This window comes from Takifugu rubripes, chromosome 1 (genome assembly GCF_901000725.2).
Source record: "Takifugu rubripes chromosome 1, fTakRub1.2, whole genome shotgun sequence".
Lineage (NCBI taxonomy): Eukaryota > Metazoa > Chordata > Actinopteri > Tetraodontiformes > Tetraodontidae > Takifugu > Takifugu rubripes.
Window position 1 is genome coordinate 6,664,979 of NC_042285.1, and position 23,408 is coordinate 6,688,386.

At 39.8% G+C, this 23,408-nt stretch overlaps 1 protein-coding gene across 1 annotated transcript; it reads left to right on the forward strand.

The window, feature by feature from the left end:
* The first annotated feature begins 119 nt into the window (after positions 1-119).
* fasn (fatty acid synthase) lies at positions 120-23,067 on the forward strand. The gene is given in 44 exon segments (XM_011619859.2): positions 120-277; positions 1,845-1,980; positions 2,719-2,871; positions 3,179-3,352; positions 3,604-3,804; positions 4,137-4,259; positions 4,986-5,101; positions 5,190-5,324; positions 5,641-6,049; positions 6,052-6,103; positions 7,001-7,031; positions 7,033-7,188; positions 8,051-8,240; positions 9,475-9,569; positions 9,799-9,933; positions 10,099-10,302; positions 10,505-10,620; positions 10,726-10,901; positions 10,978-11,169; positions 11,262-11,342; positions 11,816-12,001; positions 12,157-12,336; positions 12,438-12,641; positions 13,042-13,352; positions 13,494-13,895; positions 14,410-14,574; positions 14,702-14,817; positions 14,920-15,074; positions 15,625-15,828; positions 15,918-16,068; positions 16,228-16,406; positions 16,522-16,641; positions 16,813-16,935; positions 17,087-17,310; positions 17,442-17,637; positions 18,299-18,450; positions 19,106-19,197; positions 19,301-19,695; positions 20,010-20,201; positions 20,484-20,711; positions 20,937-21,148; positions 21,245-21,343; positions 21,467-21,718; positions 21,978-23,067. Coding segments are annotated over 43 exon segments (7,542 nt in total). The 5' UTR covers positions 120-277; positions 1,845-1,853; the 3' UTR covers positions 22,116-23,067.
* Positions 23,068-23,408: the final 341 nt, after the last annotated feature.

Here is a 23,408-nt window from a genome sequence, read left to right on the forward strand (position 1 = left end):
CAGTGTGTATTCGTGAACTGCAGTAACCCCGCGTCTGTTCGCTCTCACGGGGGCGTTGAGGCTGCTGCGTCCTACAGCACCTCTCTGCTCTCATTGGACTGGAGATTCGAGCCAAACCGTCAGCCCATGTGGCGTGGCCAGGCTACAGGGTGACACATTTAAATGGAAGAAAGGAGATAGGAAGTGTTACCTTCCCCGAACATCGCAGCTCCATCGCGAACCAAACTGTGAGACAGAACAAAGCAACATTTTTGTCTAGAGCGATCTGCCCGTCGAAGTAAGTTTACGATTTTACCGTTTTAAAATGTTGACATGAGCGTAACGTGTGATATTAAATTGGGACAGTCGGGATTTATTCAAATGAACAGTTTCTCATCACCTACTTGCTCTCGCTAGACATCAGCTCGATTAAATTCTACACGGAATTCATGACTGCGTCAGTTATGGTTAAAAGTGGCCTCGCCTAAGAACGGAAAACTGCGTAAGATACAAAACTTCTTAAAGTAATTGGCTCGTTATTTGCACTAGATAACGTTGAGAATACTTAGAATGAGTGAAATGATTCATTAATCTCTTAGCGAGAGTGATGATGACGACGATAAGACGTAATCGGTTATGATGCTGTGCGGTATATTGAAGTATTTAACGTATCTAGATTTATTGACTTATTTTTAAAAATCTTTCAAGGCCTTCCCAAAACCAGCTGCCCTACCTTTAGGTTTGTTCCCAAAGATTTCTGACATTTCCAGATAGGACAAATTGTCTACCTGGGATTGCGGCGAAACCAGTAATAAAACTGCCCCAAAAGTGAAAATATTATCAAATGGTGACCAAAAGCTACTGGCTGACTTTTTAGTGTGAAGCGTTTAAAGCTGCTAGATTTCAAGTGAAGAGAAGGAAATTGTGTTGTCTTTCCTGGATTTAAGTGTCCTGTTGACATGTTTCCTCATGCTTGCATTTTTGACATTTCTGTGGCTCTTGCTCTCCTCACACTTGACACATTTTCATGTAGACATGCTACAATTATCAGCTGTGATTTCATTTAATGTTTATCAACTAAAATCATTGCAAATATCTGCCTACTTGACATTCTTATATTGCAAACTAAAGATCATGCACATGTGTTTTTTGACACTAAGACACTTTTGTCAATCATTTTGCTTCTTTATACATCAGGGATTTGAAGTAAATCCATCACAAAGTTTAAATTTTCAGTTTATTGATGTTTCACAAAGCCATTGCACCCATATTTCCCATTTCATTGTAAAGCCATTGTATTCAGGATATTTGACAGCTAAAATAATTGTAAATCTAATCATATATTTTTCAAAGAAAATCCTTTGCAATCAATGATTGTTTAGACCCTGTAGCCTAGGAACATCACCAAGATTCTTCCCTTTATTCATCTTCATTATGCTTAAATCAGTTTAGCAGTGTGTTCATTAACCCGCTGTGCTGTGAAGTGTCTGGCTGAGTGTGAGCAGACAGTATAGATCTATGCAATGCAGAAATTATTTTCCTTTCTTTCGGCAGTCTCATGTCAATAAAAATCAGCTACACATCTCCTTAACAAAATTATGTCATCTGGACTCATTCTGATGCACATTTATCTTGGTTTCATTTGTGAAAGCCTTTTTTTTCTCGAAACAATGGAGTCTTTTTTTTCCAAGGTTGTCAGATTTTCTTTCGAATCATTGACGTAAATGTTAATCTTATTTAAATGGAACATTTATCTCACTATGGTTTTAAAGTAACCGTTTACAAGGTAGAAACCCAGGAACACACAATTATATACTCCTCTAAATGGATTGTAATGTTAACATGTGTTTCTCATCTGTTGACAGAAATTTAAAATGGATGAAGTGGTCATAGCAGGAATATCAGGCCGTTTGCCTGAGTCTAACAACCTTGAGGAATTCTGGGAAAACCTGATCAATGGTGTAGACATGGTGACAGAGGATGACCGCAGGTGGAAACCAGGTAAAATCTCTTTGTCAGATGTGACACTAAAATCACAATCCCAGCCTCATCTTTTCACCTACAGTAACATATCTAAAACTCAGTTCAGAGAGCTAATGTACACTGGTAACGGTGAACACATAATAACGAAACACATGTTCACACTACTCATATTTCCTAATAGTCATTTCATGTTTTCTTCACATTTACTCTAATGAGCCTTACAGTTTTGAGAATAGTGTGTTTAAAAATGCCTCTGATAGATAAAACTACAGATAAAGTGGAGTATATCTGCGTTCTTCCATTTCAGACCCTTTATCGTTTGGTCTTCAGTATAGCAATTATGTCTCTGTAAGCTGTGTAATACTGGAAAAGACTGCACATTCTATTATGATATTGTATTCATTTAGACTGAAAAGGTGTATAATATTTTTTTTTTTTAAATGTAAGAGTGGTCATTTTCTATATCATTTTAAATGTGTTGTGATCACATAGAGGAGATTACTTGTATTTGTACAGTTAATGTTTAAGTAACCTAAGTATCTATCTATCTATCTATCTATCTATCTATCTATCTATCTATCTATCTATCTAGAGAGAAAAAGAGATAGAGAGATAGATATGATTGTTTTTTCATGTCGCCATTTTGCCTTTCATTAGACTTGCAGCCTCAATTTGTTAAAAAAGTTCCCCTAACTTGATGTTTGCGCACAAACCGTTTTCTGTGTGGAAAGCCTCATCATCTTCTCTTTTCTCCAGGTCTGTATGGCCTCCCAAAGAGGAACGGTAAACTGAAGGACATAAGCCACTTTGATGCAGCTTTCTTTGGCGTTCACTCCAAACAGGCCAACACTATGGACCCTCAATTACGCCTCATGATGGAGGTCGCCTATGAAGCCATTATTGATGGAGGTGAAGAACTAAATGAACAATAGTTATTGGGTAGAGTGAAATTGGCCAGAAATGCAGAACTTGTGAAGCCATGACAACGATGGGCCGTAAAACACACAAACACCATTTACATATGCAAATATTTTCAGTCATAGATTCTTTTTCTGTGTGATTCAGCAGTAGGTCAACAGTGAATGGGATTGTGCATTTTGCATTCTTTTAAATTATTTGCAATAATTTTTGTGAGGTTTGGTTTTTGAAAACATACAAGAGACCAGATAAAATCCTAAATGCATTTATTTAAAACTGACAATGTGTTGGGATTTAGGGCTGAATCCAGCTGCAATGCGTGGCAGTAAGACGGGTGTCTACATCGGGGTGAGTGGATCAGAAGCTGCTGAGGCCTTCAGCAGAGATCCAGAAGAACTGCTGGGCTACAGTATGACAGGTTGCCAACATGCCATGCTGGCCAACAGACTCTCCTACTTCTTTGACTTCACTGGTATGGTTTGGTTATTTTGAATTTGAACCAAAGTTGAATGTAAAATCTGCCTTCTCTTATAATCAGGAATGGAAAAATATGAAAAGTAGATAATAGTCTTCAATTCAAAGATCAACTGTATAAGTAAATTATCATATAGAGTTCAGTGCTATAGTGCTATAGATCAGCACATTGGAGGAATGTCTTGAATCCATTCTGCAGACCTGTTTCTGAGCTTTAACTCTTTCCTCCTCTCTCCGCTATTCCTCCAGGTCCCAGTACTTCCATCGACACTGCTTGCTCCTCCAGTTTGCTTGCTCTTGAAAATGCCTTTCATGCCATTCGTCATGGCCAATGTGACGCTGCACTAGTGGGTGGAGTTAACCTGCTGCTGAAGCCAAACACATCTGTCCAGTTCATGAAATTGGGTATGCTGAGTCCTGAAGGAACCTGCCAGTCCTTTGACTCATCAGGTAATCCAACATTATCTTATTTTTATATTTGTCTGTATTATATGTGCATATTTATTGCTACTTTTCTACTGGTGTTTCATTGCTGCTGCAACATTAGTAAATTTCTCCCTCTGGGACCAATAAAGCTTATCTAAACCACAAGAAAACGCTGTAGCAGTTTAGCAGAGGCTTTGCAACACAGTGGTGCTGAGAGTGCCATCATTTTCTGTATGTCTACTTAAATAAAAAAGTTCTAACACATTATTCCTTTATAATTTTAATTTTAAACGTGTGTGTGTGTGTGTGTGCGTGCGTGTGTGTGTGTGCGCGCGCACGATCTTTCCTTTGCTCAGGAAATGGATACTGCCGCTCAGAGGCTGCCGTTGCTGTTTTGCTAACCAAAAAGTCAGTTGCTAAAAGGGTCTATGCAACAGTACTCAATGCTGGCAACAACACAGATGGATATAAGGAGCAGGGTACGTGCACCACAGAATGACTGTAATCCATCATCTAGAATTCTGTATTATATTGAATGAAATGTTTTCATTTTCCTACATGCAATCAAAGCATTTTCTGTGATATTTGGCTAATTGTTTGCTTCAGAATACAGAAAGATAAATGAGGCTGGACATGAACTTATGAACGTCATTTATTTAAATAGATTTTTTTTTTTTTATGAGGACATTTGTTTTGTAGAAGCAGCCGGTAAAATTAAGATTGAAAAGGATTATTTAGTAACTACTGTATATACAATGCTTCTACATTGGCCCTTTTCCAGATTTCCTAGCTACCTGGGTATAAAAATTAAATCAGCTTGTCAGTGTGTCAAACAAAGCCTACCATAGGCTTTGTTTGATTCACTCAGCAAGTACACCCACGAGAGCCTGCACGTCACAGACTGTCCACTACTCGTAGTTTCGCTTTGTTTGCTCCATTTTCCAAATGAAGTGAAGCTTGTAGAATTTAATCCATTCCCACACTGGCGTAAACATGGTGGGTGAGTGGAAGTATGGCGTGTTCCTCAGCACATAACCATAGCCCGCGAATTCTTGGGAATCTATAAAGTCGCTCACCAGGTCATTTCAGCGAGTTTTTCCAAAATCTCAAAAGATAAAAGTTTCTGTGGTGAAAAGGGGGCTTGTATTTAAATGAATGCTGTAACCACATCCGCAAGTACTCACAAAATGCTCTTCATCCTACAGGTGTAACTTTTCCTTCAGGGAAAATGCAGCAGAGGTTGGTTCGTTCCCTCTATCAGGAAGCAAACATATCTCCTGAGGAGGTGGAATATATAGAAGCCCACGGAACTGGAACAAAGGTCGGGCTATAATCTTGGTTCTGTCCAGACGAGACCAAAAATCGCAAAGAAATACTTCTGAATATTCATGTTGTCTCTCTGCGTGTAGGTTGGAGACCCACAGGAAGTAAATGGCATTGTTAGTGTGTTCTGCCAATCCAAACGAGATCCTCTGCTCATGGGTTCCACAAAGTCTAATATGGGTCATCCAGAACCAGCTTCAGGTCTCGCTGCCATGGCAAAGGTGAGCATTGTCTCTCTGCCCTGAAAACTTCTGAGCCACAGGCTATAGTTGCTTATCTTATTTATTCTGAATTGTCATTTTTACTGGTAGTTTCAGATTGCTTTTTTTTTTTTTTTTTGGACAAATACTGTAAAAAAAAAAAAAAAAAGTTTAATTCCAGGATGTTTAAACTCCCCTCAGTCTCAGAGATGAGAGAACTGATGGATACATTTTTCTGATAAAGTTTGCATTTGGCCATTTCCTGATTGTACATCAATGAAAAGAGATGGCTTCTATTTGATTTTAACTTTTGAAACCTGGATTCTGCTTCACACAGGTGTTGCTTTCTTTGGAGAGAGGAGTCTGGGCTCCCAACCTGCACTTCAGTAGTCCAAACCCTGACATACCAGCCCTTACCGATGGTCGAGTTCAAGTTGTCGACAAACCTATTCCTGTCCGCGGCGGTATTGTAGGTGTAAACTCCTTTGGATTCGGAGGTTCTAACGTCCATGTGATCCTGCGCCCACCCAGGAAAGCAGCCGATACAAATACAGGGCCCAGAGAACTTCCTAGGGTGCTTCAGGCATGTGGCCGCACAGAGACTGGAGTAAAGTCAATGCTCCAAAAGGGAAAGGAATGTGGTTCCGATGACAATTTTCTGTCTTTGCTAAATGATGTGTCAGGAATTTCCACTGCCAACATGCCTTACAGAGGCTACACCCTTATTGGGTCACAAAGTGACATGCTGGAGGTGCAGCAGCTGCAGGCAACTGGCAGGCCACTCTGGTACGTCTGTTCAGGTAAGTGAGCAAATGGGCCTTTTCAAGAATTACTTTATCTTTCTGTTTGTGTCTGCATGGTTTTCTTTGTTATTAGATGAAAATAATCAGGACAGTAATGTTAATCATTAATATAGATCAATCTGGTCATGACTTTGAAAGCCTTAGTTTTGCAGGAGCAGCTGATGTGGCTAGAATCAGCGTTTACATTACATTCCTTTTGTGCAGATAATTTGTTGGTTTCAAAGCTCAGAATGCTTCTAGTCAAACCTTAGTACAAACTAAGGTTTGTACAGATTTGCCTGCTGAGATATGTGTATGTGACCAACTTTGGTATTGAATTGCCTGTTGCTGAACTATTGAGACTGCAAGCTGTGCACTTACCTCGGGATTTTAGGTATTAGTAGCACTGCGATTCCTTAACAAAGTGGAGGAGGGGTGATGGATAAATGCCAAAACAAACTACATTAAAAGGAAATTTAAAAATATAAAAAATAATTCTCTTGTTGATCAGCAAATAATTTAATTATTGAAAATGCAATATGAAGATGTTTACCAAAGAAATAGTCAACCACATTAGATCTATATTTAAGTAATTCCTCCAGTGCAGTAGAACTATTGTGACTCAAGAATTAGAGATGCTTTTATTATATCAAATGCTGATGTTAGGCCTATTTGGCAGTGGAAAAACTTGGAAGTTGGAATTCAGTTCAAATTAAAATGTATTTTAAAATTCAAGGATCAAATACAATACTATATTGTAATTCAAAATTTTTATTGATGGTATTTACAAAAGTAAGATTTTTAATATATTTGAAAAGTAGTTTGCATTTTATTTTTATTTATGAATAAAGCACAGCTGTAGACTGTTTCATAGTTCAGCTTTTTTCAGGAATCTTTGCTCTTCTTATGTAAAAGGTATGGGAACACAGTGGGCAGGAATGGGCTGCAGTCTCATGCAGCTACCAGACTTCAGAAAGTCCATCTTTCGGTCTGATGAAGCGCTCAAGGACACTGGTCTGGTGGTATCTCGGCTGCTAATGGAGGCTAATGATACTACATTTGAGGACACGGTTCATGCCTTTGTTGGCCTCGCTGCCATACAGGTACAGTAGATGTGATGTTCATTTGATCATTGTTGGACAAAGTAGGACTGTTTAATTTTTTTAACATATTTATCCATCTATTTCATCCACCATAGCAATCACAATGAACCGTTCACCACCAAAGTAAATGCAATATACTTTAGAAGTCTACACTGACAAAGGCAGCATCAGTAAACAAATCCAATATGCAATTAGTCAATATAGACTATACATTAATAAATAGCTAAAATTATTTAAACAACATAAATGAGTAAAATAACTTGATAGAACTGAACCAATGACAATCAGTGCAGCAGTTTAATTATGAAACTTTAGTATAGCAACAAGTCAGCAACTGTGTTATTGTTGACCCATAGTCGGGTTTCTTTGGAAAGGAATTAGTGAGGAATACTGCAGCACATGCCTACAATTTTTTTTTTTTTCCTGGTGGCATGTTATCTTTTTTATTTAATTTTATTTTTTTGAGCTTGTCAAGCCATACAGAATCCTGCCACTGCAGTGATATCACAAATTCAAGTAAGAGTAATTCAACAACAAAGAGTTCAATGTTAGCCAAATTAAACTTATAGATTCCAGGTCCCAGGGATAAAACCCTATCAAAGAATGACTAATTGTCCAGATCTGTTTGTCAGTAAACATGGAGATGCGTGTGACATGAAGGCATTGCATATGCCTTCAAGACAAACCCAGGAGAATGCTGGTTAATTCTCTATGACAAAGAAGGTATAGTGTGTGTGATATCTATAAAGAAGTTGAGAAAGGCTGCTACATTCACACACAGTATTTCAGGGATTTTGGATTTGCTTGTTTTTCTTAATACTAAAATGTCTGCATGTACTATATGTGCTTCATTATATTATAGATTGCTCAGATCGACTTGCTCACAAAGCTCGGTCTGCAGCCTGATGGTATTATCGGACACTCAGTGGGGGAGCTGGCCTGTGGCTACGCTGATGGCTCTCTCAGCCACACTGAAGCCATCCTCGCCGCCTACTGGAGAGGACGGTGCATCAAAGAGGCCAGCCTTCCTCTGGGAGGCATGGCTGCAATCGGTAAGGGACAAATCATTTAACTTTTACTTTGATTTGTTCCTGCTGTCTTAAGCTATGAGGAAAAAAATAAATTATTGTGCATACCATTACATTTTAATAGGTTAAGTCAGTCATCAGTTCAGAGGCATTATGTCTATGTGTTATTGTGTATACCGTATCACAATATGTATAATGATCATGTATAATGATCAAAATAAAACTGATTTTAGGCTCCTATAAAAAGTCTAAATTATTTTCCAACTTATTGCGCACATAAACAGACTTATGTCAATTTAACAGGGACTTAAGAAAAAACTACTTGTATGTTCAGGAACTGTCAGTTGTTATGATAATGAAGACTGATGGATGACTATGAAAGTGTAGAGTTTTAAGTTCGTTCCACTTTAGGATTGTGCTGTTAATAGACTTGTGATAATTATATTGCCCTGTCCTTTCCATTTTAATTCTAACCCTCTTTATGTGAAAGACTATAGAGGTTAAGCTTTATTTAGGGCTGTAAATAACCTGCTGTGACTCCAGCAAGACTGTGGTACTAGATCACAGTTGTGTAAGAGGTCTTGCAAGACACTGATGCTCTATCATGACTGACATGAATGTACTGTTCCCAGGGATAAAGAGCATAAATATAGATCACGTTTAAATATCTTTCCTGGAACTGTGTGAGAGCGTGCGGCATTGTGTGGATTGATTCTCTGCAGCACATGTTGCAGGTGATGATGCGTACTTTCCTTGAGAAGCTGCTTCTGTTCTGCAGCAACAGGTTGCCAGATAATCGCATTGTTGCCAAGTTCAGCATGCACAAATAAGTTGTAAGATTTGTTTAACGGCCTGATATCACTAAGACCACACACAGAGAATGGTGGAAGCTCAGTCTGTTGGGACCTGAGAAGCAGAGGGTTCTCGGTTCGAGCACCAGTGCAGACAAAACATGGAAGGTGTTCTGGTAGTAAGGGAAGGTGCCAGAACACCTTCAGAGCACTGCCAAGGTACCCTTGAGCAAGGGACCAAACCCACAATTGCTCATATAGGGCTCTGTAATGAATCCAGGGGTGGACCCAGGGTGTACCCTCCCCGTGACCCTGAAAGGGATAAAGTGGTTAAAAAGATAAGTTGAGACAGATGGTCATCTTATGTTTCATCACCTCTGAAATATTTTACACTCAAAAGAATTGAAACAAGATTTTTGCTATTGTTGCTTTTGCTTTTTTATTCTTAATATTTGTCCTTTTTTCAGGAATGACCTGGGAGCAGTGTCTAGAAAAGTGTCCACAGGGAGTGGTGCCTGCATGCCACAATGCTGAAGACACAGTCACCATCTCTGGTCCTCAGGTCAGATATAATTTAGTCATGTGTTCAGTGAATTCTTTCACTGTATCTGATCCAGGCTTCTATTATACATATTCTATATACTAACCTCCCCCCCGAAAAGTGGTGACTGTTGTCCAAAGTTTTTGACTCCTATGGTAACAGAACAAAAGTCAATTAAGGGTCACAAACTCAATTGACAGCAATTGATTTTTTTTGTCTTGTATGTGTGCGTACATGTGTGTTTTGACAGGAAGCAATCCATAAATTTGTGTTGGAGCTGAAAGAGGAGGGAGTGTTTGCAAAGGAAGTTCGTAGTGCTGGTGTTGCTTTCCATTCTTACTACATGGCCTCTATCGCTCCAGCCCTGCTGGAGGCTCTCAAAAAGGTAAAGTTGGTTAAAACTGGGCCCATCAGTGATGCTCCAGCTGGTAGCGAGTGTGACAATGGTTTTTTTTTCCCTTATTCACTTTAGATTTTTTTTAATGTTCGCAAGATTTCTCTTGTGTACTCTGACGCATGTATTTATGAGTTCTGTGCATTTTGTGTGTAGGTGATTAAGGAGCCGAAGCAGCGTTCTTCAAGGTGGGTAAGCACCAGCATCCCACAGGCCGAGTGGGACTCTCCGCTGGCTCTCTACAGTTCAGCAGAATACCATGTCAATAATCTAGTGAGCCCTGTGCTCTTTCACGATGGTCTGAACCTGGTGCCTGACAATGCTGTAGTGGTGGAGATAGCGCCGCATGCGCTACTGCAGGTACGTGCACATTATTTGGACTGTTATATAAATAAAAAATTTAATGTTGTATTTTTTTTTTTTTAATTATTTTATGTGGGAGGGGCATTATCTGTAGTTCTACTTGTCTACATTGCATGCAAGACATGAAGTTAGTTCCAGTGATGTCATAGTTTTAGTGATTTTACATCTTACATTTTGTGTCAAAATTATTTCTGCTAAGGCAATCCTGAAACGTACCTTAAAGCACACATGCTGTAGTCTACCCTTGATGAAGAGAGGCCACTCAAACAACCTTGAGTTTTTCCTATCAAACATTGGCAAAATCTACATGAATGGGTCAGTTGATTCTTTACTGTGGTGTGTTTAATGACTACATTTTGCATTAGTCCAGTTGTTGAGAGCTGATAGGTTTTAATTGGAGCTTCTGTTCCTTATTTTCAGAATCAACCTGGATAGTAACAAACTAGGTCCAGCAGTGAGCTACCCTGTGCCAGTTGGTACCCCTCTTATATCCCCTTTGGTAGAGTGGGACCATGCACAGACCTGGGATGTTCCCAAGGTGGAGGATTTTCCCACTTCATCAGGAGGATCCGGTTCTGCCACCATTTATAATATTGGTAAGTAATATTCCTGAAGGGTCACTTTTAACTTGTGGAAAAAACAGATTTCAAGTTTTTGACTGCCTAACTACAGACACCAGCCCAGAATCGTCAGATAACTACTTGATAGGACACTGCATAGATGGCCGTGTCCTCTATCCAGCAACTGGTTACTTGGTGCTGGCCTGGCGCACCTTGGTGAGAAATATGGGGGTGGTCATGGAAACCACCCCTGTAACTTTTGAAAATGTCACCATCCATAGGGCAACCATCCTGCCAAAGACTGGTGAGTGAAGAACAGCAGGATATGAGCATAAAACAGTGACTATTCGATTGATGTTGATTGATTATTATTGTTTATCTGTCCCTCTATTTCAGGCTCTTTCCAATTGGAGGTGCGTCTGATGCTTGCCACCAACAAATTTGAGATTTCAGAGAATGGGAACCTGGCTGTCAGTGGTATGTCTATTTTTTGTTGTTTTTATTTTTTTGCATCGGATTCTGTTAAACAAACTGTAAACAAACATTGAACTTTGCTGAGTTCATCACACATTACTTTTTTTGTGTAATATTATATTTACAGTGAACATTCATACATTCAATATTTAGTGTGATCAACATTGTATGCATAAGCATTCAGTGTGTATAATTTTGTAACTTCAATAACAGTTACTTATAAAATATTGTCATTTACTTACATTATAATTATTTTAACTTTGACATATTAATATAATTAATTATTGTTTTAGCTTTAGCATTTTTATTATCTTGACTTCAGAATACAAATGTGGCATGTAAAAACCAAAAGTGGCAGGTTTTCACTCTAGTGATGGTGTTCAACAGTGGTATATAAACCTTATTGCAAGCAAGCTAATGTAATATTTTTTTCAAGAATAACTCCAGTAAGGTTGACCCCAAAATCTGAATTTCAGGAAAGGTTAATATTCTGGAGGACACAAACCTGAGCTCATTCCACCATCAGATAAATCAACCAGTTGCCCACGATGGTGAAAACCCCAAAATGAAGCTTACAGCAAGTGAAATCTACAAAGAGCTGAGGCTGAGAGGTTATGACTATGGGAAAACCTTTCAAGGCATCTTGGAGTCGAACCATGCAGGTAAATTTATGGGTTCATAACCAGATTTTATTTTTATTTGTTATTTACATTGCTTCTTGTGATGAAAAGTACACCATTGATAGGCAGGAAAAATGTGGTAATTAAACTACCGGTACAGTAAGATTACACTCTACTCTGTTGTGGACTGTCTCCAGGAGATAAAGGCAAACTGCACTGGACCGGAAACTGGGTGACATTTTTGGACACAATGCTGCAGATGCTTGTGGTTGGTCTATCAGGTCGCAGTCTGCGTTTGCCAACGAGGATCCGCACAGTGTGTATTGATCCAGTTGTTCATCTACAGAAGATCTGCAAGTATACTGATGAAAAACAGGGTGTGTGAGATTTTCATGTTTAAATTCTCATTATCTGCACATGCCTTTGTACAATCAGTCATATACATCTTCGACTTTATATTGTTGACTTATTCTTTCAGCCATGGATGTCTACATAAACCGCTGCCTTGACAACATTGTTGCTGGAGGAGTGCAAATAAGCGGTTTGCATGCTACTGTGGCCCCTCGCCGCCAGCAGCTGCAGAGTCCCCCCACCTTGGAAGAGTTTGCCTTTGTTCCTTATGTAGAAACACAGTGCCTGAGGGGCAATGGAAAACTTTCAGACCAGCTAAGGGTCTGCAGAGGTACGGTCTCATTGCAGTTCATTTTAGTTTCACCTAATGTTTAATGTCAGTAGAAAAAAATGCAGTAATTAAACAAAGAGTCCAGTCGGAATTCTGCACAATCTTGTGATCCAGTTGTCTCTAAGGCTTGATAATCAAATGTTACTAAGAAAGCCTAGAAGAGGATCAAAGAGATTTATGGGTGCAATAAAAAGGTAATGAAAGTAGTTGATGCAAGAAAAGATAGACAGTCGGTTTACTGTGGTGATCCCTGATGGAACCAGTTTAAAGCATAACAAGACGACTCAAACTTGCATAGGTTTAATGCCTGATTTACCACCCTAATTTGAAGTTATGTTCAACTTGATGGTTACAAGAAGAGTAATTTGATTTCATACCTTTTTTTTTTTTTCCTGCTCAGGATTAATCTCCAAATTACAAAACAAACTGGCACATCATGGGGTAAAGCTGTCCATTCCTGGGCTACAAGGCGAGGTAGACATGGATCCCCCAGAACCGACGGAGCCTGGCCTAGTGCGTCTGCTATCTCTGCTTTGTGGTCTGGAGCTCAATGGAAATCTTCAATCTGAGCTGCAACAGATGGTAGAGAAGGAGAGAACATGTCTGCTGCAGGACAGTCTGCTGCATGGCCTTTTAGAGAGCCCAGCCCTCCGACACTGCCTGGACACCAGCCTGGAAAATAGCACGCCAGGAAAAATTAAAATAATAGAGGTCAGTCTAAAAGTTTGTTTTGTTAGGACTAATGCTTAAGACTGACAAATACATCTAGACGGAGAATGGATAAATTAGTCAAATTTTCTGTTTGATTGGAAAAGAAATTATAATCTTCTACCTCCCCCCCATCATTGCTAGGCTCTCGCCAGTGAAGGCCAACTCTTCTCTCATGTTGTAACCCTCCTGAACATCCAGCCCATGCTACAATTGGATTACACAGCCACAGCAACCAGCAAGGATCTTTTAACACCCCACCAGACCATCCTGGAGGAACTGGCTGTTAATTCAGCTCAGTGGGACCCCCTGGCAACCCCACTTCCTGCAGGTGTAACAGGAGGGGTGGATTTGGTGATGTGTAACCATGCTTGGGGCCCTCTAAGTACTGACCCTACAGTGTTGATGAAGAATCTGGCCTCTGGTGCAAGACAAGGGGGGTTTGTGCTGTTCCACACCTTGCTCAAAGGAGAGACTATTGGGGAAACTGTTAACTTCCTCTCCAGTGCCAATAAAGGCAGAAATCAGCAGGGTCTGCTCACACAGGTCAGTGCTCATATCACTTATTTCTTGAAGTCGAATTCAATTGTAACCTGTAGTCTGTCTTTCTTTAAAATAAAATTTTAACACCCACAAACACAGGTTGCCTACTCCACATGCTCATACTTTATCTTCCCAGTATTGTAAAATGCACCCAGAAACAGCCTAATAAGTTTTTATCATCAATAATTAATCTTTTAAAATGTCTTCTTTCTTGGTAAAAACTCTAAAATGGCATAAAACAGAAGGAACATGTGATATTTTAAAATCATGGAAGGTTAGGGTCATGCATTCATTTTCAAAACATCACTCAGTTTTCTGTCGATTCTACCTCCTTGACTTTTTTTGCTCAAAAGCTAATTACTGCATTCTGTTCCCCTAAATATTTTCTTAACAAAAGCATTGTTTCTGTAGAATGTCCTAACTAGAAGTATAAGTGAATATAACTAAAAAGAAAATTTAGAGATTACAATCACGTTCAAGTGTATTTATTTACATTTTATCACTACTGTCTCAACAGGCCGAGTGGGAGACGGTGTTCTCTGAGGTCTCCTTGCATGTGGTTTCTGTCAAAAAGTCATTTTATGGCTCAGCCCTCTTTCTTTGCCGCTGTCATTCGGTGGCCAAACAGCCTCTTTTCCTTTCTGTGGACAGCAGCGACTACAAATGGGTTGAGACACTGAAGGTAGGTGTCATATCCTGTGTTTGTCCAGTTTTTTTTTTTGGTTTTCAAGCATGAAATATATTTCACACACACACGACACGTATTCAAATCTGTGGATTGTTAGATTGCGTATTGCTCTGTGGTGCAGGAGATGATGGCTGAGTCTTCAGACTCTCTGCTGTGGTTAACGGCCACTCAGGCTCACTGTGGCATTGTGGGAATGGTCAACTGTCTACGGCAAGAGCCAGATGGAAACCGAATACGGTAGGAATATAGTGAAACATTTTAAAAATCAACTGATGAATACAATTAAATGACAATCAAGCTGAAGTTGCATTTTTGTTGCTATTTGCCTCCTGCCACCAGCTGTGTGTTCGTGTCCAATTTAAATGAGACTTCAGAAGCCCCTAATCTCCACCTGGGTCAGAAGATCATGCAGTCAGTGCTTGAGGCAGATCTGGTTATGAATGTGCACAGAGATGGCCACTGGGGGGCGTTCAGACACCAGCTTTTAACTAATGGTACTATATTATTATTATTATTATTATTATTATTATTATTATTGTTATTATACAGTAAAATCTGTTGCATTTACATGGTATCCATTTTCTGTATAGTTATATATAAAACATGTAAAAAATATGCTCCTGATATTCTGAAGTTCAAGTCATGGGAGGGAAACAAGAATCCCATAGGTGAATAGAAAGTTCTTGCTGTGACAGCATGGCCTCAAGTGTGATATAGCTTTTGTAAAAAAGTTCTACAAGTACAATTTAGTAGTGGGCAGTAATAAGTGAGAAGAGATTATGATTGTTGGTTTATTAAGTCATTTACCGGTACTTAGTTCTGCAAATGGCAGTTAATTAATTGTTATTAGAACACCTGTCCAGTGGAGTAATATTGTCTGTAAAAAGCCCCAGCACTATTTTACTCTCTATCAGCATTCATAGAATATCTCTTGTCCAATCAATTTACTTGGTTGGAACCAACTGTTCTAAAACAGTTAATAATCTATTATTTTTTTCCCCTCAGGAATGTTTCAGAATTTCTGTTTTGTTTCGTGTTCTTCAGATCTCAATGAAGAGTTGACCGAGCATGCTTATGTCAATGTATTGACTCGAGGAGATCTGTCGTCTCTGCGCTGGATTTCATCTCCACTCCGACACTTTGCCAGCAGCGACTCAAATGTTGTCCTTTGTCGCGTCAGCTTCAGTTCGCTCAACTTTAGGGATGTAATGTTGGCTACAGGCAAATTGCCCCCGGATGCTATTCCAGGTACAGAGTGGGTACTGCAATCATCCTCTGCCTTCCTGTTGCTCCTAGTATACTTATCCTCTAACATCTCTCGATCATATATGTAATAGGTGACCTCGCACTGCAACAATGCATGTTGGGTATGGAGTTTTCTGGTCATGACCCCACGGGAAAACGTGTAATGGGACTCTTGCCTGCAAAGGGTCTAGCTACAAGTGTGGACGTTGACAAACGGTTCCTCTGGGATGTTCCCTCTGATTGGTGTGTGCGATATTTACTTACACAGTTTGTTTTAGAAGAATACGCTGTTGTTCTACTCATGACAGTAATGTAATATCATACTACATAAATAATGATACTCCCATATGATTATATTAATGATGCCTACATCATATGTTTTATTTTAATTTCTGTGTGCAGGACACTGGAGCAGGCAGCCTCAGTGCCAGTTGTCTATGCCACAGCCTATTACTCTCTGGTGGTGCGTGGCAGGCTCCGACATGGAGAGAGTGTTCTTATTCACTCTGGGTCAGGAGGAGTTGGACAGGCTGCCATTGCCATAGCACTCAGCATGCAGTGTAAAGTCTTCACCACAGTTGGTCAGTAAAAGCTATCCTGGTCACTAAAAATGAGTTCTGTTATAATTTAGGTTTTGGGGGACTTTGTAGTAGTTTTTTTTCTAAATTAGAAGGCTGTCATTTGTGGTGTTTTTAGGCTCGGCAGAGAAGCGGGCCTACCTGCTGCAAAGATTTCCACAGCTATTAGGAGAGTCGATTGCGAACTCCAGGGACACAACATTTGAACATCATGTGTTACTGCACACACAAGGCAAAGGTCAGAAGGATGTTACAGACCATGTCTGTTTACGAAATGTTTATGAATTCTGCTTAATGACAACATAGATTTTTTTTCAATTGTGAACATTTTAACATCAACATTTACTGGGGTTTTTTTTAGCTGTTTTTTTAAAAATATATATTCATATTGTCTTGATTTTGCTTTGAGGTGTGAATGTGGTGCTGAACTCTCTGGCTGAGGAGAAGCTGCAGGCAAGCATCCGATGCCTTGCTAGACATGGACGGTTCCTGGAGATCGGCAAATATGATCTTTCCAACAACTCCCCACTTGGTAAATATTTCTTCGACTACTGGCTAGTAAAATTCATTTCTACCAACCTGTCAGGACAAACATTTATCTATTCTTGGATGAGCTAGTCATACCAGGCCGTTTTGCAGATACTCAAGTCAGCTGGACTGACTTTGTTGCCATCTTTGTGTAGGCATGGCTCTGTTCCTGAAAAATGTTGCATTTCATGGGATCCTGCTTGATGCGCTCTTTGAAGCAAACAACCATGAGTGGAAAGAAGTTTATCAGCTGCTCAAGGAAGGCATTATGGGAGGTGTAGTGCAGCCTTTAAAAACCACAGTGTTTGAAAGAACCCAAGTGGAGGAAGCCTTCAGATATATGGCTCAGGGAAAGCACATTGGGAAAGTGGTCCTGCAGGTCAGTTTAATTAACATAATTTTCCCACTGACTCAACCTGAACATCAAGACCATTTCATGTACACATATATAAATCATAAAAAATCAATTACAACATGAACATGGTGTTTTGTTTGTATTTCTTTATACAGGTGTGCAAGGAGGAGAATGGAGCTCAGACCTCTGCCCCTGTGTCTTTTCCAGCAATCCGCCGTACTTTTTGTCCACCATCAAAGACCTATATCATTACTGGTGGACTGGGTGGCTTTGGTCTGGAGCTTGCCCAGTGGCTTACAGAACGAGGAGCTCGTAAACTGGTGCTGACTTCCAGATCAGGGATCAGGAGTGGTAAGACCTGTGGCTGTGTGAGGGGTGCTGCTCCACCCAGCCGGCCATCAGCAGGAGGGTCCCCCTACATGAGCCTGGTCCTGCTCAAGGTTTCTTCCTGTTAAAGGGGAGTTTTTCCTTGCCACTGTTGCTTGTCTGGGGTTAGGCCCTGGGATTCTGGAAAGCGCCTTGAAACAATTTTGATTGTATAAGACGCTATATAAATAAAGATTGATTTGATTTGAGATTGATTATAATTTTCATAGGCTGATACCTAGTCACAGTGCCTTCTTCTATTCATTATTAATTCATTTAAATAAACATGAAGCAAGCATGGACATTAGAGATGGTGATAAGCATTTATCAACCTCACTGTGATCCTGTGGGTGAGATCGGCTACAACGATCACTCATGCTGTCGGCAATTTTATTGTTTCATTTACTTCCTTTGGTGTTGAAGTTACCTGTTGAAGTCGACGGCATTAATGAATGTGTTAATGTGTGGGGACACCTACACACTAGAGCATTAATGTTGACAGCACAGATTTATAGCTATGAGTGATTGTTACATGGTTAGCCACAACCTACTGTTGTTGTTGCTTTGGTAGGAAAGTCCTTGTGACACAATTGTGTTGATAATGATGTGACAGCTGGTCCAAATTATCGCCTTTTTTTCTTTTTAGGTTACCAAGCAAAACGAGTGAAAGAATGGCAGAGTCAGTGTGTGGAAGTACTGGTGTCCACAAGGGACGTCAGCACACTGGAGGGAACAAAGAACCTCATCATGGAGGCCAGCGCCCTTGGCCCAGTTGGTGGTGTCTTTCACCTCGCCATGGTAAACGTCCAGGCTGTGTCATCATCAATCATACTGGGTTCACACTGGACACGGAAACAACTCAAAGTGCCGGCCTTTTCCCTTTCGGTGCCGATGTTACCTGAGTGTGTTTTTTGCACCAGATGGGACAGGCTGTCAATAGCAAATTTTGAAAAACAATTTTTGAAATAAAGAGCTGCACAAATGCAGCCATCTTCATGTGCGTTGTATCTACACAGAGCGCTAGAGAGAGATACCCACACAGGAAAGAGAGACGGCTCTGGGAGACAGGAAGATAAATGAGATAGATTTACTAAAAATAAAGACTCAAAACTGTTGAAGATTTCAGTGTTTCAGCTGAGGAGCAGATCATTTTCGACCGGATCAAAGAAATATGTGTCTGATGTAAACGAGTGGATTCTGACTTGTTACGTAACACTTCTGTATAAAATATCAACCCATCGTAACCCTCAGCACTGTATCCAAGGTTGTTTTTTTTGTTTTTTTTTAAAATCCCAAGTACTGTTGTTGATTCCCTAACCCTTTCATTGGTAAATTGATTTGCTGCTGTTAAGTGCAGGTGTTTTCATAGTAACATTGCCAGTTTGTAATCTAGGGTGATTACTCCTCCCTTATTTTGTTGGCATCATCAGTTATGTTTCTGTATTGCTCTCAGGTGCTGAAAGATGGAATGTTGGAGAATCTCACACCTGAGCTTTTCATTGACGTGAACAAACCTAAATATGAAGGCACGATGAACCTAGATGTGTAAGACTCGCTCTAATCTTTATCATCATTCTTATGTGTGATTAAAATAAATTGTAACCTGCTCTCTTGGCCTTCATTAACAAACGTTTTTTTCCCTCTACAGAGTAACCAGGAAGTTGTGTCCAGACCTCAGCTACTTTGTGGCCTTCTCCTCAGTCAGCTGTGGCCGTGGCAATGCTGGCCAGAGTAATTATGGTTATGCTAACTCGACAATGGAACGGGTGTGTGAAATGCGACACTATAAAGGCCTACCTGCACTAGCAATCCAGTGGGGTGCTATTGGTGATGTGGGTGTGGTCTTGGAGTCCATGGGAAGCAATGACACAGTGATTGGTGGCACTCTGCCACAACGAATCACTTCCTGTCTGGAGGTTTTGGATAACTTCTTGTGCCAAAAGCACCCAGTGATGTCCAGCTTTGTCCTGGCAGAAAGAGTAGTTGTAAGGAGTGAGGCTGGGAGCCAGAGAAACTTGGTGGACGCAGTAGCTCATATTTTGGGTAAGACCATTAAACCTGTCCAATAATTAATGTACTAATGTATGTCATCAGATAAATGATTAAATTCAGTTGATTAAATATGATTTGACTAACTACAATGGTGACTCGAGTATAAAATTAACTGATGGGAAAATATGCAGCATCATTTTTAAATCTTCTGTGTAATCTTCAGTTGGCATCAGTCTTTTCACATAGTTATTTTAAAAGCTATTCATCTACTACTAATAATGATAACAATGATGTTTACACATTACAATTTTCAAGGATTAGATAGAATCTGAATAAATGACAACTACCGTGTGCTTTACTCTTAGGCGTGCGGGATGTGAACAACCTAAATGCTGATTCATCATTGGCTGACCTGGGCCTGGACTCACTGATGGGTGTGGAGATTCGCCAGATTCTTGAGCGGGACTATGACATTGTCATGGCCATGAGGGAAATCCGTCAGCTTACCATTAATAAGCTACGAGAGATGGTGAACAGCAAGCCAGAAGGAGCAAGTGGTATTACAACACACAAATGAAATGAAGTGTCCTTTGCTGTTTGTCAGCTATAAATCAGTGTGAGAGAGTAAACAAGTAAATTCAAATTGTTATAGGGCAAAAGTATTGTGATTAAATGTTCATCCCAGGTAACACTTGCCAGTTCATGTTTTTGTGTAAATTTGCTAAAAAATTGGAACACTGCGATTAGGGGAAAAAAAATCTCATCATTGACTGAGGTAAAAAGGGAAAAAATCAATTAAAAAGAAAATTAGAAGTTTGATTTTATTTGTTTCCATGCAGAATCTCAGCACGTGTCTACAAAGAAGAATGGAGTTCAGTCTTTGTTGGACTCTGATCTGAACCAGCTGTTAGTCAGCCCTGACAGTCCCACTGTGATACCACTCAACAAGGTGGAGAGTGAAGAGAAGCCTCTGTTCCTCATTCATCCCATCGAAGGCTCTGTTGCTGCATTCAAGACACTTGCTCACAAGCTTAATGTGCCCTGCTACGGCTTGCAGTGTACTAAAGGTAGTCTGTGTTCTGAAACACATTGATTTGAGCTTAATCATTGCCACAAAATGACTGTGAGGCCCAGTATAAAGTGAAAAATATAAATTTGGAAATGTTTTTAAAAATAAGTCTTCCTGAGATTGAACAGTTTGAGCTTATGTACAACAGTGTGAATGATTCTTCTGATCTTTATATACATTTACCACCCTCATTCATCTATTTTTTTTTTTTATTCTTCAACAGCTGCTCCTCTGGACACCATCCCTTCAATGGCAGCCTACTATGTCAGTTGTATCAGGCAGTTTCAGCCAGATGGACCTTATCGGATAGCTGGCTATTCCTTTGGTGCCTGCGTAGCATTTGAAATATGCTCTCAGTTTCAGTCACAGAATAAACCAGTGGAATGTCTGTTTTTACTCGATGGATCACATTCATTTGTGGCAGCGTACACACAGGTTAGACCAAACGTGTACACACCTTTAAGTCATTTTAAGTCAATTCAAATCTTTTCAAATAAACAGGTGTCAAAATAACTTATTTTTGTTCTGTAGACATACAGGGCCAAGTTAACTCCCGGTAAAGAGTCAGAGGCTGAAACTGAAGCTCTCTGTGCGTTCATTCAGCAGTTTACAGGGATTGAGTACAACAAGGTACCTCAAGCTTATTAAACAGAATGAAAGGATGTAATTTCTTAGCTAGAGTATACTGTGTGTTCTTACAAAGCAGCCCCCTCTGTCCAAGGTCAATCAACTTGCATCATTACTCTGCTGCAGATTGTGGACACTCTTCTTCCCCTGTCAAACCTGGAGGCCCGAGTCAACAGTGCCATGGACCTAATCACGTCTGCTCACAAGAACATCAATTTGGACTCACTGCACTTCGCAGCCACCACCTTTTACTATAAACTGAAGGCTGCTGATGGCTATGTGCCCACGACCAAATACCACGGGAATGTGATGTTAATAAGGGCCAAAACTAGCAGCCAATATGAAGAAAATCTGGGAGCTGACTACAAGCTGGGCGAGGTAGGTATTCATACCACCAGTTATTTTTCCAATAAGAAAATGCCTGAAATTTCACCAGTGATTCTAAAGAATTAGCTACTGTATAACAGTGATTTTTGAACTTGCTCATGGTTAAAACTATGGGGAGTCGTGTAACATTCAGGGTAGGCAGCGGTATTTGTGGTAGTAACCATGCCTCCCAGAGAAAGGAGACTGCACATACGTTGACAATATAAGTATGTAAAGGGGAAAAACATTTTTTTTTTGTTTCATTGTTTAGGTATGTAATGGTGAGGTCAAGGTCCATGTGGTTGATGGAGACCACCGAACCTTCCTGGAGGAAGAGGGAGCTGACTCCATCAGCAATATCATCCACAGCTCATTGACTGTACCACAAGTCAAATTAAGGGAGAGTTAGAGGCCTCACCCTGAAATATCCTCCACCTCCACACATTCCCACCTGTTTCCTCCTCCACTACGTTTTTGTTGTTTTCTTTTTCGCAGGAAAAAAAACCCATTTTTTAAATTTTGGTCAAACATGTTTACATTCCGTACTATTGTCGTATCCTAAATGCACCTTATTTCTACTTACTGCACCTTTTCAAAGGTACTGATTTTCACTTCTCTGCCATGAGGTTTAGTGGAGTCTCAAGTAAAATCAGTCTGGCTATAAAATCCCCCCCAAAAACAACACAAATAACACTGGAGAAATACACATTTGGAAATTAAAACAATTATCTTTTAATTTGATTAAAGATGCCATCACACAAAAGTAAGAAATATGAGGCAAATGGTTCAGAAACTACAACTCACTCACTCTTAGATTAGTTTTGACATTTTGTTCATTTAAAGTCTGTGTAGTATTGGCTTAAATTCATCTAAACAAGTAAAGGAGAATAAGCCCTTACAGTTATTAATATGTTCTAACACAAGTGTAAGAGTAATTTCTAAGCACTTATAAGAAATCTACTTAGTTTGTGTTAAATCCTGTTGTGTATTATCATTGTTGTCAACAACTTTGAAACACTTGGGTTTTTTTTCTAGATAAGAGTCTAAATCATTGACAGGACATCTGGAAAATAATGTGATGTCCCATGGAATGAAAGGCTGCCCGATAACTTTTTCTGTTGCCGAAGTCATTATGAATTTTATGGGCTGCTGTTCTCCAGAAGACTTCCAGGACTCTGCTGTGTCCAGACTGACATCGCTGTCACCGTTGAGATTTGTAACATTTGCAAACAGAAAAATCTGACATCTGAGACCTCTAATCAGGTCTATGAAGAGTCCGGGTGCACATGTAGTCACTGTTTTTCCTCTTGTGTTATTTTCAGTATGTACTGACTAATAAAAATTACTGAGTAATCACTTAACTTCTTTGGGCTTTGTCAGTATATTACCTTAATATCTCTATTTTCCTCCTTACACTGTCACACAATAGCTGGATGGGTGGATGAATGAATGCCTGACTAAAATTACATTTGATGGATCTGGAAATGTGCTTTTTCCCCTCCCAAAATATTTAATTGAATTTTCCTATTGTCCCATACCTTCTGCAACATGAGCCAAATGCTTTCATTTGATTGAAACTCACCAGCCCCCTTTATCAGGTTGACCAGTGGCGGCTGGCCCATCGGGGGTGCTGGGGCGAGACCCTCCCTGATTAAGGGGGAAAAAAATGTAAAATATATTTTTACATATTGTTATAAATATA